The sequence below is a fragment of the Cherax quadricarinatus genome, chromosome 79, assembly GCF_038502225.1.
Source record: "Cherax quadricarinatus isolate ZL_2023a chromosome 79, ASM3850222v1, whole genome shotgun sequence".
NCBI lineage: Eukaryota > Metazoa > Arthropoda > Malacostraca > Decapoda > Parastacidae > Cherax > Cherax quadricarinatus.
In genome coordinates, this window is record NC_091370.1 from 14175737 (window position 1) to 14188921 (window position 13185).

At 37.1% G+C, this 13185-nt stretch overlaps 1 protein-coding gene across 5 annotated transcripts in view; it reads left to right on the top strand.

Moving 5' to 3' along the window:
• Positions 1-13185, top strand: part of Zw10 (Zeste-white 10) — a 52449-nt gene that overhangs the window by 21523 nt on the left and 17741 nt on the right. For all 5 annotated transcript variants that reach the window (XM_053797092.2, XM_053797094.2, XM_070101955.1 and 2 more), the window contains 6 exons: positions 1523-1652; positions 2022-2120; positions 2373-2508; positions 3415-3590; positions 7416-7507; positions 7904-8079. In XM_053797092.2, coding sequence (XP_053653067.1) covers positions 1523-1652; positions 2022-2120; positions 2373-2508; positions 3415-3590; positions 7416-7507; positions 7904-8079 — 809 coding nt within the window. The remainder of the gene's footprint in view (positions 1-1522; positions 1653-2021; positions 2121-2372; positions 2509-3414; positions 3591-7415; positions 7508-7903; positions 8080-13185) is intronic.

The following is a 13185-nucleotide window of genomic DNA, read 5'->3' on the forward strand; positions in this document are numbered from 1 at the left end:
ACACTCACTTGGCAGGACGGTAGTACCTCCCTGGGCAGTTGCTGTCTACCAACCTACTACCTATACATAATGAAACATTATGTAAAAAAATGTATTCAAACCTTTGCCTACATTGGTACTTGTCCAAGTGGACCTTTGCTCATAGTAGTTGAGCAGCCCTGGTCTAGACCTTTCTTAACAGTGGAAGGTATAGACCTTTACATTTTTTTTTTTTTCAACAAGTTGGCCGTCTCCCACCGAGGCAGCCGACTTGTTGAAAAAAAAAAAAAAAGTGTGGAACAAAAATGTGGAGTTTCAGTTTCTTTCAAAAAAATCAGCTTATCTGAAATAACTGCAGAATGCTGATTCTGATCTGCCTCAAAATCTGAGGCTGATATATTTCAATTAGGGAATTCTATGGCCTGATCTTGGGCTATGTAGATGCTAGTTTGTTAATATTATTAAAAAATATGAACTTTTCCTATGCAATATGTGATATAAATGGTTTAGAAAACTGACAAGTTGAAGAATGAGACGTTTATGCAACATTTGGCAATCTTTATTGTTGAAACATTTCCACAATAAAGATTCCCAAATGTTGCACAAGTGTTTCAGTTGTCAACCCATGCAATATCTTAAGAGTGGAGCTTCTGAACAGCTTTAAGTTTAAGGTGCTAGTGTATTTTGCTTGAGGAAGGTATATACAATGCAGCCTCTCCTCACTTAACAATGGAGTTCTGTTCTTAAGACCATGTCAGTAAAGCAATTCATCGCATACTATAATGGTAGTGGGTGTGTGTCAACCATCTTTGATATTGTTTTAATGTCACCTTATCACCATTTGTAACATTTCTGGTATATTTTTAAATGTAATAAAGAGAATAGAGGAAATCAGCTCTAATATACATTATTTAGGTATTCTTATTGGTCAGAGAGCCCGTCATACATCCAAGTCATTGGTAAACAAGTACTTCGCTAGTGAAGAGATGCTGTATTCTTATTGGACTGTATAAGTCCTAATTTGCAAATTTTATAAAACAATTTGAGATATTGGCTTCTATGTTATAACTAACTAATGCCTCTTCTGACTAGCTTTGAATTTTCATAGCTGGTATTTCTTAGTGGAAAATTTGGATTTATTTTGGGCTGTGTACATGCCAATTTGCTATTTTTATTGAAGAGAATGGGACATTACATGTAGTTTCCATCCAGTAACTTTTGAATGCCTTCACGGATTACTTTCAAATTTGGAATGTTGATATTTAACTGCATTAGAGACTTATGCCACACTCAGTACTATTTTTTAATGTACATTGAGGCACAAGAGGCCATATTTATGGTATGTGGGGGCCACATTTATGGTATGTGGGGGCCACATTTATGGTATGTGGGGGCCACATTTATGGTATGTGGAGGCCATATTTAGAGTATGTGAAGGGGCCATATTTATGGTATGTGGGGGCTGTGTTTATGGTATGTGGGGGAATACCCTTTTCATATTACACAGGAACTGAAACAAGTCTGGTAATTTACATTATTTCAGACCCATCATCAATTGTAATGCTGAATTAAGAGAGATAGAGCGCAGTGATGGTTATGCCCTTCAAGTTACCCAGCCAGGAGGTTCAGTCAGCAAAGCTCCAGCAACTGTGGTGTTTAATCGCTTGCAGCAGGTTTGTTATCCTGATCTTGGTGTTCCAGTATTAGAAACAAATCTGTGCACCTCTGGCAAAACAGTGATAGTGTGAATGATGGTAAAAGTGTTTCTTTTTTTGGTCACCCTGCCTCAGTGGGAGATGGCCAGCATGTTAAAAAATAACAAGATAAAAATTAACACCATATTAATGGTAAATATTATACAAAGGTGTCTGTCTTGCTGCATATTTAGGTTTTTAACTTATTTTTGCTGTTTAACAGTCCTTTGGAATGATGTAATGAAGCAATGCAAGAAAGCTAAGCTTCTTTTTTGTAGAGAATAGATGAAGCAATATTTTGGACTACCATTTTTCCTCTTGATAGGTAATGTGAAAAAAATTGTTTAGGTGTTTGGAATGCTACATACAAGCTTGTTGAGTATCAAGATCCACACAGATGGCAAGGAAGGTGAAGCAGTGTCCCTGATGCAGCTTCTTGGTAAAAAGGTGAGTCACTGAACAATGTCACTCATGTATCCTTCTAGTACTGTACTTGTTAATCTTTATTATTATTGTTGTACCAAAGTACATGTCAGTTATTGCAACAAAGTTTTTAGGTGAAAGTTGGTATTGGTGTGCAGTACTCTTATTACTACATGGTTTTGCAAAAAAAAAAAATATATGTATATATAAAAATTCATTGATTCTATGAAGATTACAGTGTATTTAGAAATTAATCTTGGAATGATGTAATTTCAGATTGGTGCGGAATTTACAGAATTACTCATTAAAGATTGCTTAGCGGAAGCAGTACCTTATAGTAGAGCGCAGTTGAAAGACTACGAAGAAGTCAAACATACTACGGAAGACTTCCAAAAATTTCTTTGTAAAATGGGTGAGGCCTGTAATCATTTGATTTGTATTTACTAAAACCTTACAAATACAGGTACTGTAATTAGATTTTAGCACTGTATTTCTTGGTATATAACACTTTTTTTTCTTTTTGAGGATAGTTTCGTGATCTGAATGAATAATTCGGGTTGAATTTTTAAGCTTTATTAGACATAGGTATCCAACCTTTTATTCCTTCTATGAAAACTTGTTAGACAAAATTGCAGGAAACTAAACTCACTTTGGAAAACAGAAATTCCAGTCTACTTTCTGATTATCTCCAAGTTTTATTGAAACACCACCCAAAGCCCACCATCATAACCTATGATGGTGGGTTATCTGATGCCTGGCAGAGGTAGTGGGCTTGTTTCCTTTGCAAGACTTAATATAAATAATTTCCCTGTTTTCTTACTGTCACTGTCTCACTTCTTTCATAAACTCTCTATATCTCTCAACAGCTTATCACCTACAGTATTTCATACACTGGCATCACTTAACCCATTCTGTCATTTACCTTTTCCAAATGTGTGTTTCTAATTAGTAAAATTTGTTTGACATTGGCTTAATCATTCTTTCATTTGCTCATATATGGATAGATAAATTGTATGCTTTATATGATTAAGTTTTATATTTTATGTAAAAGTAAAGCATGGTCATGGCGACTATACTGTAATTCATGAGCAATATTATAAACGTGAAAGAGTTATACCAATTCAAGCAGTATGATAAATTACAAAGAATATGGCAGTAATTAAATATCTTGGATATTTGTAACCCTGCCTCGGTGGGTTACGGCCGGTTGTTGAAAAAAAATATTTGTAAAGTATTCTAGCAGGGTTATTAAGATATATATGTTTCTAGATCAATGTGATGTTGAAACTAATACTGTTAATAAGTTTTATTTCCTCAGGGTTTTATGATGTACAGGAAAAGTCAATAATAGAATATGCTGCCAATGTTGATGTTGTGTTTAGCAACAAAGCTTGTGCACATATATTAGAACAAGCTCGAGGACTGATGGAGAGACCTTTACACGTCACAGTGTGTATTACTCCAATACAAGTAGATGGCTCCCTCATTATACAGGTAATGTACCTCAAGAATATGTGGGTAATGATGATATTTCTGTGCTTTGAAATCATGCATTTAGTGTAATATTAGAGCTTCTCAAAAACTTATAATTTAAGCCAACAAGATAAACAATACAGTAGACCCTTAATTTTTTTAATAAGTCTATTTGTAGAATAAGTTTATAGAAATAGCTGGGCACTTCAGTATATGATGTGGTTTTAAGGGAACATCTTTTAAAATACAATATTGCATAAATTATAAATATGTTAAGATCTGTGCCTACCAATTCTTAATGTAAATATATATTACTTAAAATTTAATGCTTTCACTGTCTCCCATGTAGATGCATGTTATTGAGATCAGTAAATGGGTTATTGACATGAGAAAATGGGTCTGTTTGGTGGGTGTGCACAATAAAAAAAATATCCTGTTGGTTGCAGTGCATGATGGAAAATGCAAGCCTCTGGCCTTGTGTTTTGTTTAAAATGTGTATTTTGAGGTATTTTCTAGGATGATTTTTATGGTTTTATTAGCTGTTTCTTGGTATCATTTGATAAAACTGAGAACATATTAGTGAAATAGAGATGATTCTGGTCTGTTTCAGACTGGAAGTATCTTGAAATAAGCCTTGAGGGTGAGGTCAGGTGTATCATATCGACGTCTTTATTTTTCAACCGATTACGTTCATTTTTGGTGTACTATTAGAAGCTTATATTAAAGATCCTGTGCTGAAGTTTCAATCATATCGGCCAAAAAGTAAATGAAATATGCAAAATTTACGAAAAATTGCATTTGGCAGGGGGGTCCTACTCAGTGGTACTTGGAAAAGTGGTTTTGACACTTGCTGCTGATAGAACACCTCTAATTCCATCACTGTAAGTGTACCAATTCTAAAATAAACCTTATCTTCATGCTAAAAAAAAATAAGTTTCATAACTTTTTTTGTCATATTGGAAGATGTCGGTCTTGTTGCCCACATAAATCTAAAAATATTTTGGCTAGTTCAGAAAGGTACACTCTACCTTGTAAAGCAATCATTCTCCAATGTTTGTTGTGAAAATCAAGTCAATTCAATCATAAATAAAGATGGAGTGCCCCTAAATAGGTAAATAAGTTACTTTCGAGATATAGGCCGAAGCGCGCGGCACCCCAGCTGCCCGGGAAATAATTTTTTTCCCCGAAAAATTCGCTTTATTTTACAATTTTTGCGTGACCTACGAGTGTTTATTACAGTTAACCATTGTAAATTCGTTTTCTCTCATCACATGTACGAGAGAATGAACCTTCAGGGGATACACCGATAGAAATTTTTCCCTCTTGGGCATCATATTATGCTATATATTATTTTTTACGGTGTGCTTTTTATGTTTATATGCTATTATTATATTGCATATGTCATAATAGATCAATTGTGATAGATAAATAAGCCTTATAATTGATATTAGCGTGGGTATGGAATATTTATGGAACATTTTGTTGGCTGGAGGTGTCGGCCATTTTGAGTATTATACCCAGGGTACGTGACTGGTTACTTGATCATATTAGCTCCGCCCACTCTGGCATGATCTCAGATGGTGAATTTGTATTATATTAGACATAAAGATATAAGAAAACGATAAAAATAACACGGGGAAAAACGTAAACAAAGCCGAGTCAGCGCTTCTTACGCAATATGACGCGTCAGCACTGTCACCATGCCTGTTATAAATGGCTGTAATTCCTTTTAGAAACATCGTACAAGGATAATAATTATACCAGAGTGTAGCCAGAAAGTTCAGCTATTTTTTGGTAACAATAACTCCATTTTCATATTTTTTCGAATTTTTTTTTTGCTCCGCGCGCATGAACCTGACCGCTCCCTTGAAGTGGAGGAAATATTCACTTTTTGATGTTTTTTTTTTCTTCTGAGGAATAGTAGGGTCCTTTCCCATCTATCCTCTTGGCTTCTGCAGAACTTCATGAACTCTAGGAATGTAACCAGATCTTTTGCAGTTGGAAGCCTGTTAAAAAAACTATTATAAATTATAGAGTGCAATTTAAGCTGACTTTAGTCCTTGAAATACAGTTTCATATACAGTTATAGCAGTTTTACATGCTTTTAAGCTGGTTATTAAAGAATTTCCTAGGTAGTAGGTTGGTGGTCAGCAACCGCCCAGGGAGGTGCTACCGTCCTGCCAAGTGATTGTAAAACGAAAGCCTGTAATTGTTTTACATGATGGTAGGATTGCTGGTGTCTTTTTTCTGTCTCATAAACATGCAAGATTTCAGGTACGTCTTGCTACTTCTACTTACACTTAGGTCACACTACACTAACATGTACAAGCATATATATACACACCCCTCTGGGTTTTCTGGTATTTTCTTTCTAGTTCTTGTTCTTGTTTATTTCCTCTTATCTCCATGGGGAAGTGGAACAGAATTCTTCCTCCGTAAGCCATGCGTGTTGTGGGAGGCGACTAAAATGCCGGGAGCAAGGGGCTAGTAACCCCTTCTGTATAAATTACTAAATTTGAAAAGAGAAACTTTTGTTTTTCTTTTTGGGTCACCCTGCCTCGGTGGGATACGGCTGGTGTGTTGAAAGAAAGAAAGAAAGATTAAAGAATTTGATTGTATACCATGGAGCACTTTGAATTTTAGAAATTGTATTATGTCAGTGGAAGAGTTTGAAATGGAGCACTTTCTTTTGCATCACAGATGCAATAAAACTGCATTGTGTGATCAGTGAAAAGACCTCAGTACTCTCGTTGTTATATGGGCAATGATGGCACATTTCAAATCACTTGTGTTCTCATGATTTGAATAATGTTGTGTGTTCACAGTGCCTTTCAAGGCAGGAGAGATAACAGAGCTGGAAAGTGTACAGAGGTTGTATACTATCTTCATAGAACTAATAAAAGATCATAACAATTGGGAATGCATCAGACCACTTTGCTTGTTCTCTTTGAAAAAGAGAAATCTTATTTTTTCTTCTTTTAACAAACCAGCCATATCCCACCAAGGCAGGGTGGCCCCCCCAAAAATCAAAAGTTTCTCTTCTTAATTTTAGTAATGTATACAGGAAAAGGGGTTACTAGCCCCTTGCTCCTGGCATGTTAGTCACCTGTTATGACACACATAGCTTACAGAGGAAGAATTCTGTTCCACTTCCCAATGGAAATAAGAGGAAATAAACAAGAACTAGTAAGAAAATAGAAGAAAACCCAGAAGGGTGTGTATATATGTGCTTGTATATGCAAATGAAATGTAGTGTAACCTAAGTGTAAGTAGAAGTAGCAAAACGTACCTGAAATCTTGCATTTTTTTTTTTTCCTTCTTCAACAAACCAGCTGTATCCCACCAAGGCAGGGTGGCAAAAGAAAAACGAAAATTTCTCTTCTTAAATTTAGTAATTTATACAGGAGAAGGGGTTACTAGCCCCTTGCTTCCGGCCCAGTGAAGAGCAGGGGAGCCATAGATACTCTATAGAACACTGTCAAAATCTGTAGCTCAAACTCTTCAGCATATTCCTAGCAGATATCAAAAGGACAGCTGCATAGCTTCAAGTGCTGGATCAGCTAGATTATGATAGCTATGTGGGCCTACATGCTGCTAGGATGAACAGCCTGACTGACCAAGCAGTCAGCAGGAAAGCCTGGCCTAAGGATGAACTCTGGAGGTAGAATAGCCCTTGAAGCTGGTATTACATTTTTTCAGGAAGTTAGATAGCTATTAATATTAAAACTGTTTCCATTGTATTACTTATATGCATTTCATTGTTTCTCTCTTCACGCTTCCCGTCCTCTACCCTTTTAAATAGACACTTGTGTATAGTGTATACTATACTGTTTAACCTGGTTGCAGGATGAGACTGGAAAAAAGCTTGAGAAAAGCACATTGAGATTGGAGAAGTTACTTGCTGCAAAGACCTTTAATCTTCCCAAATGTCAGATTAGGTAAGCTACATTATACTTATGAACTGGTAGTGAATAAGTGGACAGATACATAGTATATTGAACTACAGTGCTTATATGCACTTAGATACAATTTTTTTAACCTAACATCTTGTAACTGCCAAGTTTTCTTGATGTATTACACAGTTATAAGTTTATCTTTTAACACATTGGCCATCTTCCACCAAGGCAGGGTGACCCAAACAAGAAGAAACACTTTCATAAAGTTTTTCTTTTTACATTCAATAATTTATTCTGGAAAAGCAGTTCCTAGCCCCTTGCTCCTGGCATTTTTGTTACCTCTTACGACATGCATAGCTTAAGAAAGAAGAATTCTCCACTTCCCGATGGAGGCAGTTATAAGTAAAGAACTCATATTTCATCTTTTTCGGACATCAGTGCTTCTGTTTGTGAGCTGGTCGAGCTCATATACGAGACAATGGAGGAAGCCTGCACCAGTTTACCTCAGTATGCTGGAAGACTGTTCTACACTGTACGCAACATCCTTACACTCTACTGTGAAGCTGTACCTACAGCCCATGCCTATGCACTAGCAACATTACCACAGCAAGCAGGTATGTTGTAGTTCAGATTAATAACTTCATTTGCTTTAGATATTGAACTATTGTGTCTTAATTTATGAAAATGATAACATTCTAACTATACAGGGATAACAGGAAGTTTTGCATATGTGATTTATGTCAGTGTTTTGGTCATACTTCTTTAAATTCAATATTGCTCTGATTACCTTAATATTGACATTTAAAGAAAGGAATCAGCACATTGGGTGCCAAGCAAATATGCAGGATCACATAAGCAATACATTAGGGATCATGAGATGAGCAGTTATGTGGCAATTTAAGAGATTGTATGCCAAATAAAAAAATACAATACACACACAAAAAAGATGTTATTAATCAAAGTTATCTGCAAAAAGGCCTGCAGTTAAAATTTTGTATAATCAAACCACACAAATTACAGAACATGGGAATTCTGGAGTTTCACTAATTAGAATTTCCTTTATTTTTGTCCTGAGGTTAACCATAAACTTTCAAGGAAGTGCTGTACTGCATGTCATATCTGCACTCTACCTTGGTGGGAGACAGCCAACGTGTTTAAAAAATATATGCAGTGGAACCTCGGTTTTCGTATGCCCCAGTTTTCATAGGATTAGGTTTTCGACGACTTTTTCTGTTGAAATTTTGTGCCAGTTTTTGTACATCACTTTGATTGTCATAGAGTTGAAAATGATCCGTACCAAACGTGTCCGCCTGCGCGCCCGCATCGTCACTTGGCCACTCAAGGGCCCACACAAAGCATCACATGCGTTTGTGACTCAGTCTGCCTTTGTTTCTGGTTGAGTGAATCCATGGGGTTGGATGTGAGTGGCCATGATGTGGAAGAGTTGGTAGATGACCACAGGGATCAGCTAACCACTGAAGAGCTGCAAGACCTTCAACTGGAACAGCAACAGGCTGCAGACGAGGAAATTACTTCAGAGGAGGAGGAAGAAAGAGAGGACAATGTGCCTTCTTCAGTGATTAAGGACATGTGTGCAAGGTGGAACGAGTCGTAAAGTTTTGTGGAGAAATATCACCCTAACAAAATTGTTGCAAGCCGTGTCTGCAGCATGTTCAATGACAATGCCTTGTTCCATTTTAGGCAAATCTTAGAGATGCCCGAAACAGACCTCTCTAGACAGATTTTTTGTGCAACAGGGTTACAGTGACTCTCAAGCTGGTCCTAGTGCCAGTAAAAGACAAAGAAGGGAAGTAACCCCGATAGGGCCTTGATACCTGAAGTCCTTATGGAGGGGGATTCTGCTTCCAAACAATAATCTCTCCTCCCTCTCCTCTACTCACCGTCTTCCATACTCCAACAAGTCTTCAATAAAGGTAAAAGTGATGTTAAATGTTCATTTATCCATTTCATTAGTTGCTTAGATTTATTTCTCATTGTTTTCTGTATGTAAAACTATAGTTATTCTCTATAAAATATATATATTTTTTTTTAATATTTTTGGGTGTCTGGAATGGATAAATTGGATTTACATTATTTCTTATGAGAAATATTGTTTCAGTTTTCATACAATTTGGTTTTCGTCAGACTTTTTAGAATGGATTAATCACGAAAACTGAGGGTTCACTGTATATCGTTTTTCATAATGAATGTTGCCTAGTATTATAAGTAAACAACTTGTCTTCTGAATAGGATGGGCATTTTCACAGGTATTACTGTTGTAGATTTCTCCCCATTCTAAAGATCTTCAGTACAGCAGTTACATATTTGTTATTGCAGGTTAGGCTAACCTTAACTAACTTTCACTATATTATATTATTGCTAACCTAAACAACAAAATACAGTACTATTATAGGTCATTTGTGACTATTATTCGATTTGAGATTTTTGTATAGCTGTAGGTGGCATGTGAGCTCAGTTATGATTAGCATCTCTAGTAAGGACAACTGTGTGGTTTGGCTTTGTTCTTGAATTTTTTTGTTACTTTTTTTTTGGACACTAACTTAAGCATCTCTCCAAAGTGACATGAAAAACACTTCTGTATGCTCAGAAAATAAAGCCTTTTATTGAGAATGATGTGCAGCTCTGACACTTGCTAGCCATTTCGGGATCAGTCTTTTGATCTTTTAAAGCTGGGCTTCATTTGTTTGTCATGCTGCAGCAGCAAGCAAGTGGAACTACACCAAACTTATTACATACATTCCTTTACACCAAATTGTACAGTATGTGTAATTGTGTATATCTAGTTGTTAAGTCATACAGTATATTGTATAAATTTTCAACTTTATACCCCTCTTTTTCACAGTTTTAAGTGTCAAATGCTGTAGTATTATATACTTTTTAGGATATTGGTTTTTGGTTAGTATCTCAAAAATGGGACTTGTGTATATGAAGTATGTTGTGATTCTCAGCAATTTTTTTTTATCCTCTTTTGGGCAAGCTCAGTAACCCATGCCTTCAGACTCATAACACATTTATAAAAGTAATAAATGCAGCATTCATTTATTAACCCGTAAACGGTCCAAATGTATATATATGTTTTTTCAACATTTGAAAGTATGTAAAAAAAGTGGATCTCCTTTTTGTTTTTCTACATTTGAAAATGTGTAAAAAACTTTGATCTACTTTTTTTTTTGTTATACAGTGGACCCCCGGTTAACGATTTTAATCCGTGCAAGAGGGCTCATCGTTATGCGAAATAATCGTTATGCGAATGAATTTTCCCCATAAGAAATAATGGAAATAAAATTAATCCGTGCAAGACGCCCAAAAGTATGAAAAAAAATTTTTTTTACCACATGAAATGTTAATTTTAATACACACAAACTGAAAAAGGCATGCACAATTAAATGACACTTACTTTTATTGAAGATCTGGTGATGATTGATGGGATGGGAGGAGGGGAGAGAGTGTGTTAGTGTTTAGAAGGGGAATCCCCTTCCATTAGGACTTGAGGTAGTAAGTCCTTTTCTGGGGTTACTTCCCTTCTTCTTTTAATGCCACTAGGGCCAGCTTCAGAGTCACTGGACTTCTTTCGCACAAGATATCTGTCCATAGTGGCCTGTACCTCTCGTTCCTTTATGACTTGCCTAAAGTGTTTCACAACATTGTCAGTGTAATAATCACCAGCACGGCTTGCAATAGCTGTGTGAGGGTGATTTTCATCCATGAAGGTTTGCACTTCAAGCCACTTAGCACAGATTTCCTTTATCTTTGTAGTAGGCAACTTCTTCAATTTCTCTCTCCCCTCCTCTGAACCAGTTTCCTCAGGTCTGGCCTCTTGCTCTTGAAGTTGATCTATCAGCTCATCAGTGGTTAGTTCTTCATTGTCCTCCTCCACCAACTCTTCCACATCCTCCCCACTAACCTCCAACCCCAAGGACTTTCCCAATGCCACAATGGATTCCTCAACTGGCACAGGATTCTCAGGGTTAGCCTCAAACCCTTCAAAATCCCTTTTGTCTACACATTCTGGCCACAGTTTCTTCCAAGCAGAGTTCAAGGTCCTCTTTGTCACTTCCTCCCAAGCCTTACCTATAAGGTTTACACAATTGAGGATATTAAAGTGATCTCTCCAAAACTCTCTTAGAGTCAGTTGAGTTTCTGAGGTCATTACAAAGCACCTTTCAAACAGAGCTTTTGTGTACAGTTTCTTGAAGTTGGAAATAACCTGCTGGTCCATGGGCTGCAGGAGAGGAGTGGTATTAGGAGGCAAAAACTTCACCTTAATGAAGCTCATGTCCCCATAAAGTCGCTCTGCCACGTCTGTAGGATGACCAGGGGCATTGTCTAACACCAGGAGGCACTTAAGTTCTAATTTCTTTTCAGTTAGGTAATTTTTCACATTGGGGGCAAATGCATGGTGTAACCAGTTATAGAAAAATTCCCTAGTGACCCATGCCTTACTGTTTGCCCTCCACAGCACACACAAATTATCCTTGAGGACATTCTTTTGCCTGAACGCTCTGGGAGTTTCAGAGTGATACACTAATAAAGGCTTCACTTTGCAATCACCAGTAGCATTGGCACACATCAACAAAGTAAGCCTGTCTTTCATAGGCTTATGTCCTGGGAGTGCCTTTTCCTCCTGAGTAATGTAGGTCCTGCTTGGCATTTTCTTCCAGAACAGGCCTGTTTCATCACAATTAAACACTTGTTCAGGTTTCAGTCCTTCAGTTTCTATGTACTCCTTGAATTCCTGCACATATTTTTCAGCCGCTTTGTGGTCCGAACTGGCAGCCTCACCATGCCTTATCACACTATGGATGCCACTACGCTTCTTAAATCTCTCAAACCAACCTTTGCTGGCCTTAAATTCACTCACATCATCACTAGTTGCAGGCATTTTTTTAATTAAATCCTCATGCAACTTCCTAGCCTTTTCACATATGATCGCTTGAGAGACGCTATCTCCTGCTATCTGTTTTTCATTTATCCACACCAATAAGAGTCTCTCAACATCTTCCATCAATTGCGATCTTTGTTTCGAAAACACAGTTGAACCTTTGGCAAGAACAGCTTCCTTGATTGTCTTTCTGGTGCCCACAATAGTAGCGATGGTTGATTGGGGTTTCTTGTACAGCTTGACTAGGTCGGCTATACGCACTCCACTTTCATACTTATCAATTATCTCTTTCTTCATCTCTATAGTAATTCTTACCCTTTGAGGTGTAGGGTTGGCACTAGAAGCTTTCTTGGGGCCCATGGTCACTTATTTTCCAGAAACAGCACCGAAAATACTGTAATAATACGAAATATTCCGAGTGTATGCTTGGATGTTACCGCGGAGGCTGGCTGGTAAACAATGGGACGGAGCGGCACATGTGAGGCTGGCTGAGGGCACATTGGACGCGTCTCGGACGAAAATCGGTATGCGGGTTTTTAATCGGTATGCGCGGCAAAAATTTTGCGATAAAAGTAATCGTTATGCGGAAAAATCGCTATGCGATGCCATCGTTATGCGGGGGTCCACTGTATTTGAAAATATGTAAAAAAAACTTAGATCTACTTTTGTAGCACTACACATGTGAACGTAGATCTGCTTGGACCGTTAATGGGTTAAGATTATAAAAAAAATTACTGAAATATAATGGAATCCTATCTGCAGTTAAGCTGTCAATAAATTATATCTAATTTATACGATTTATTTTGTCTTGTGTGTT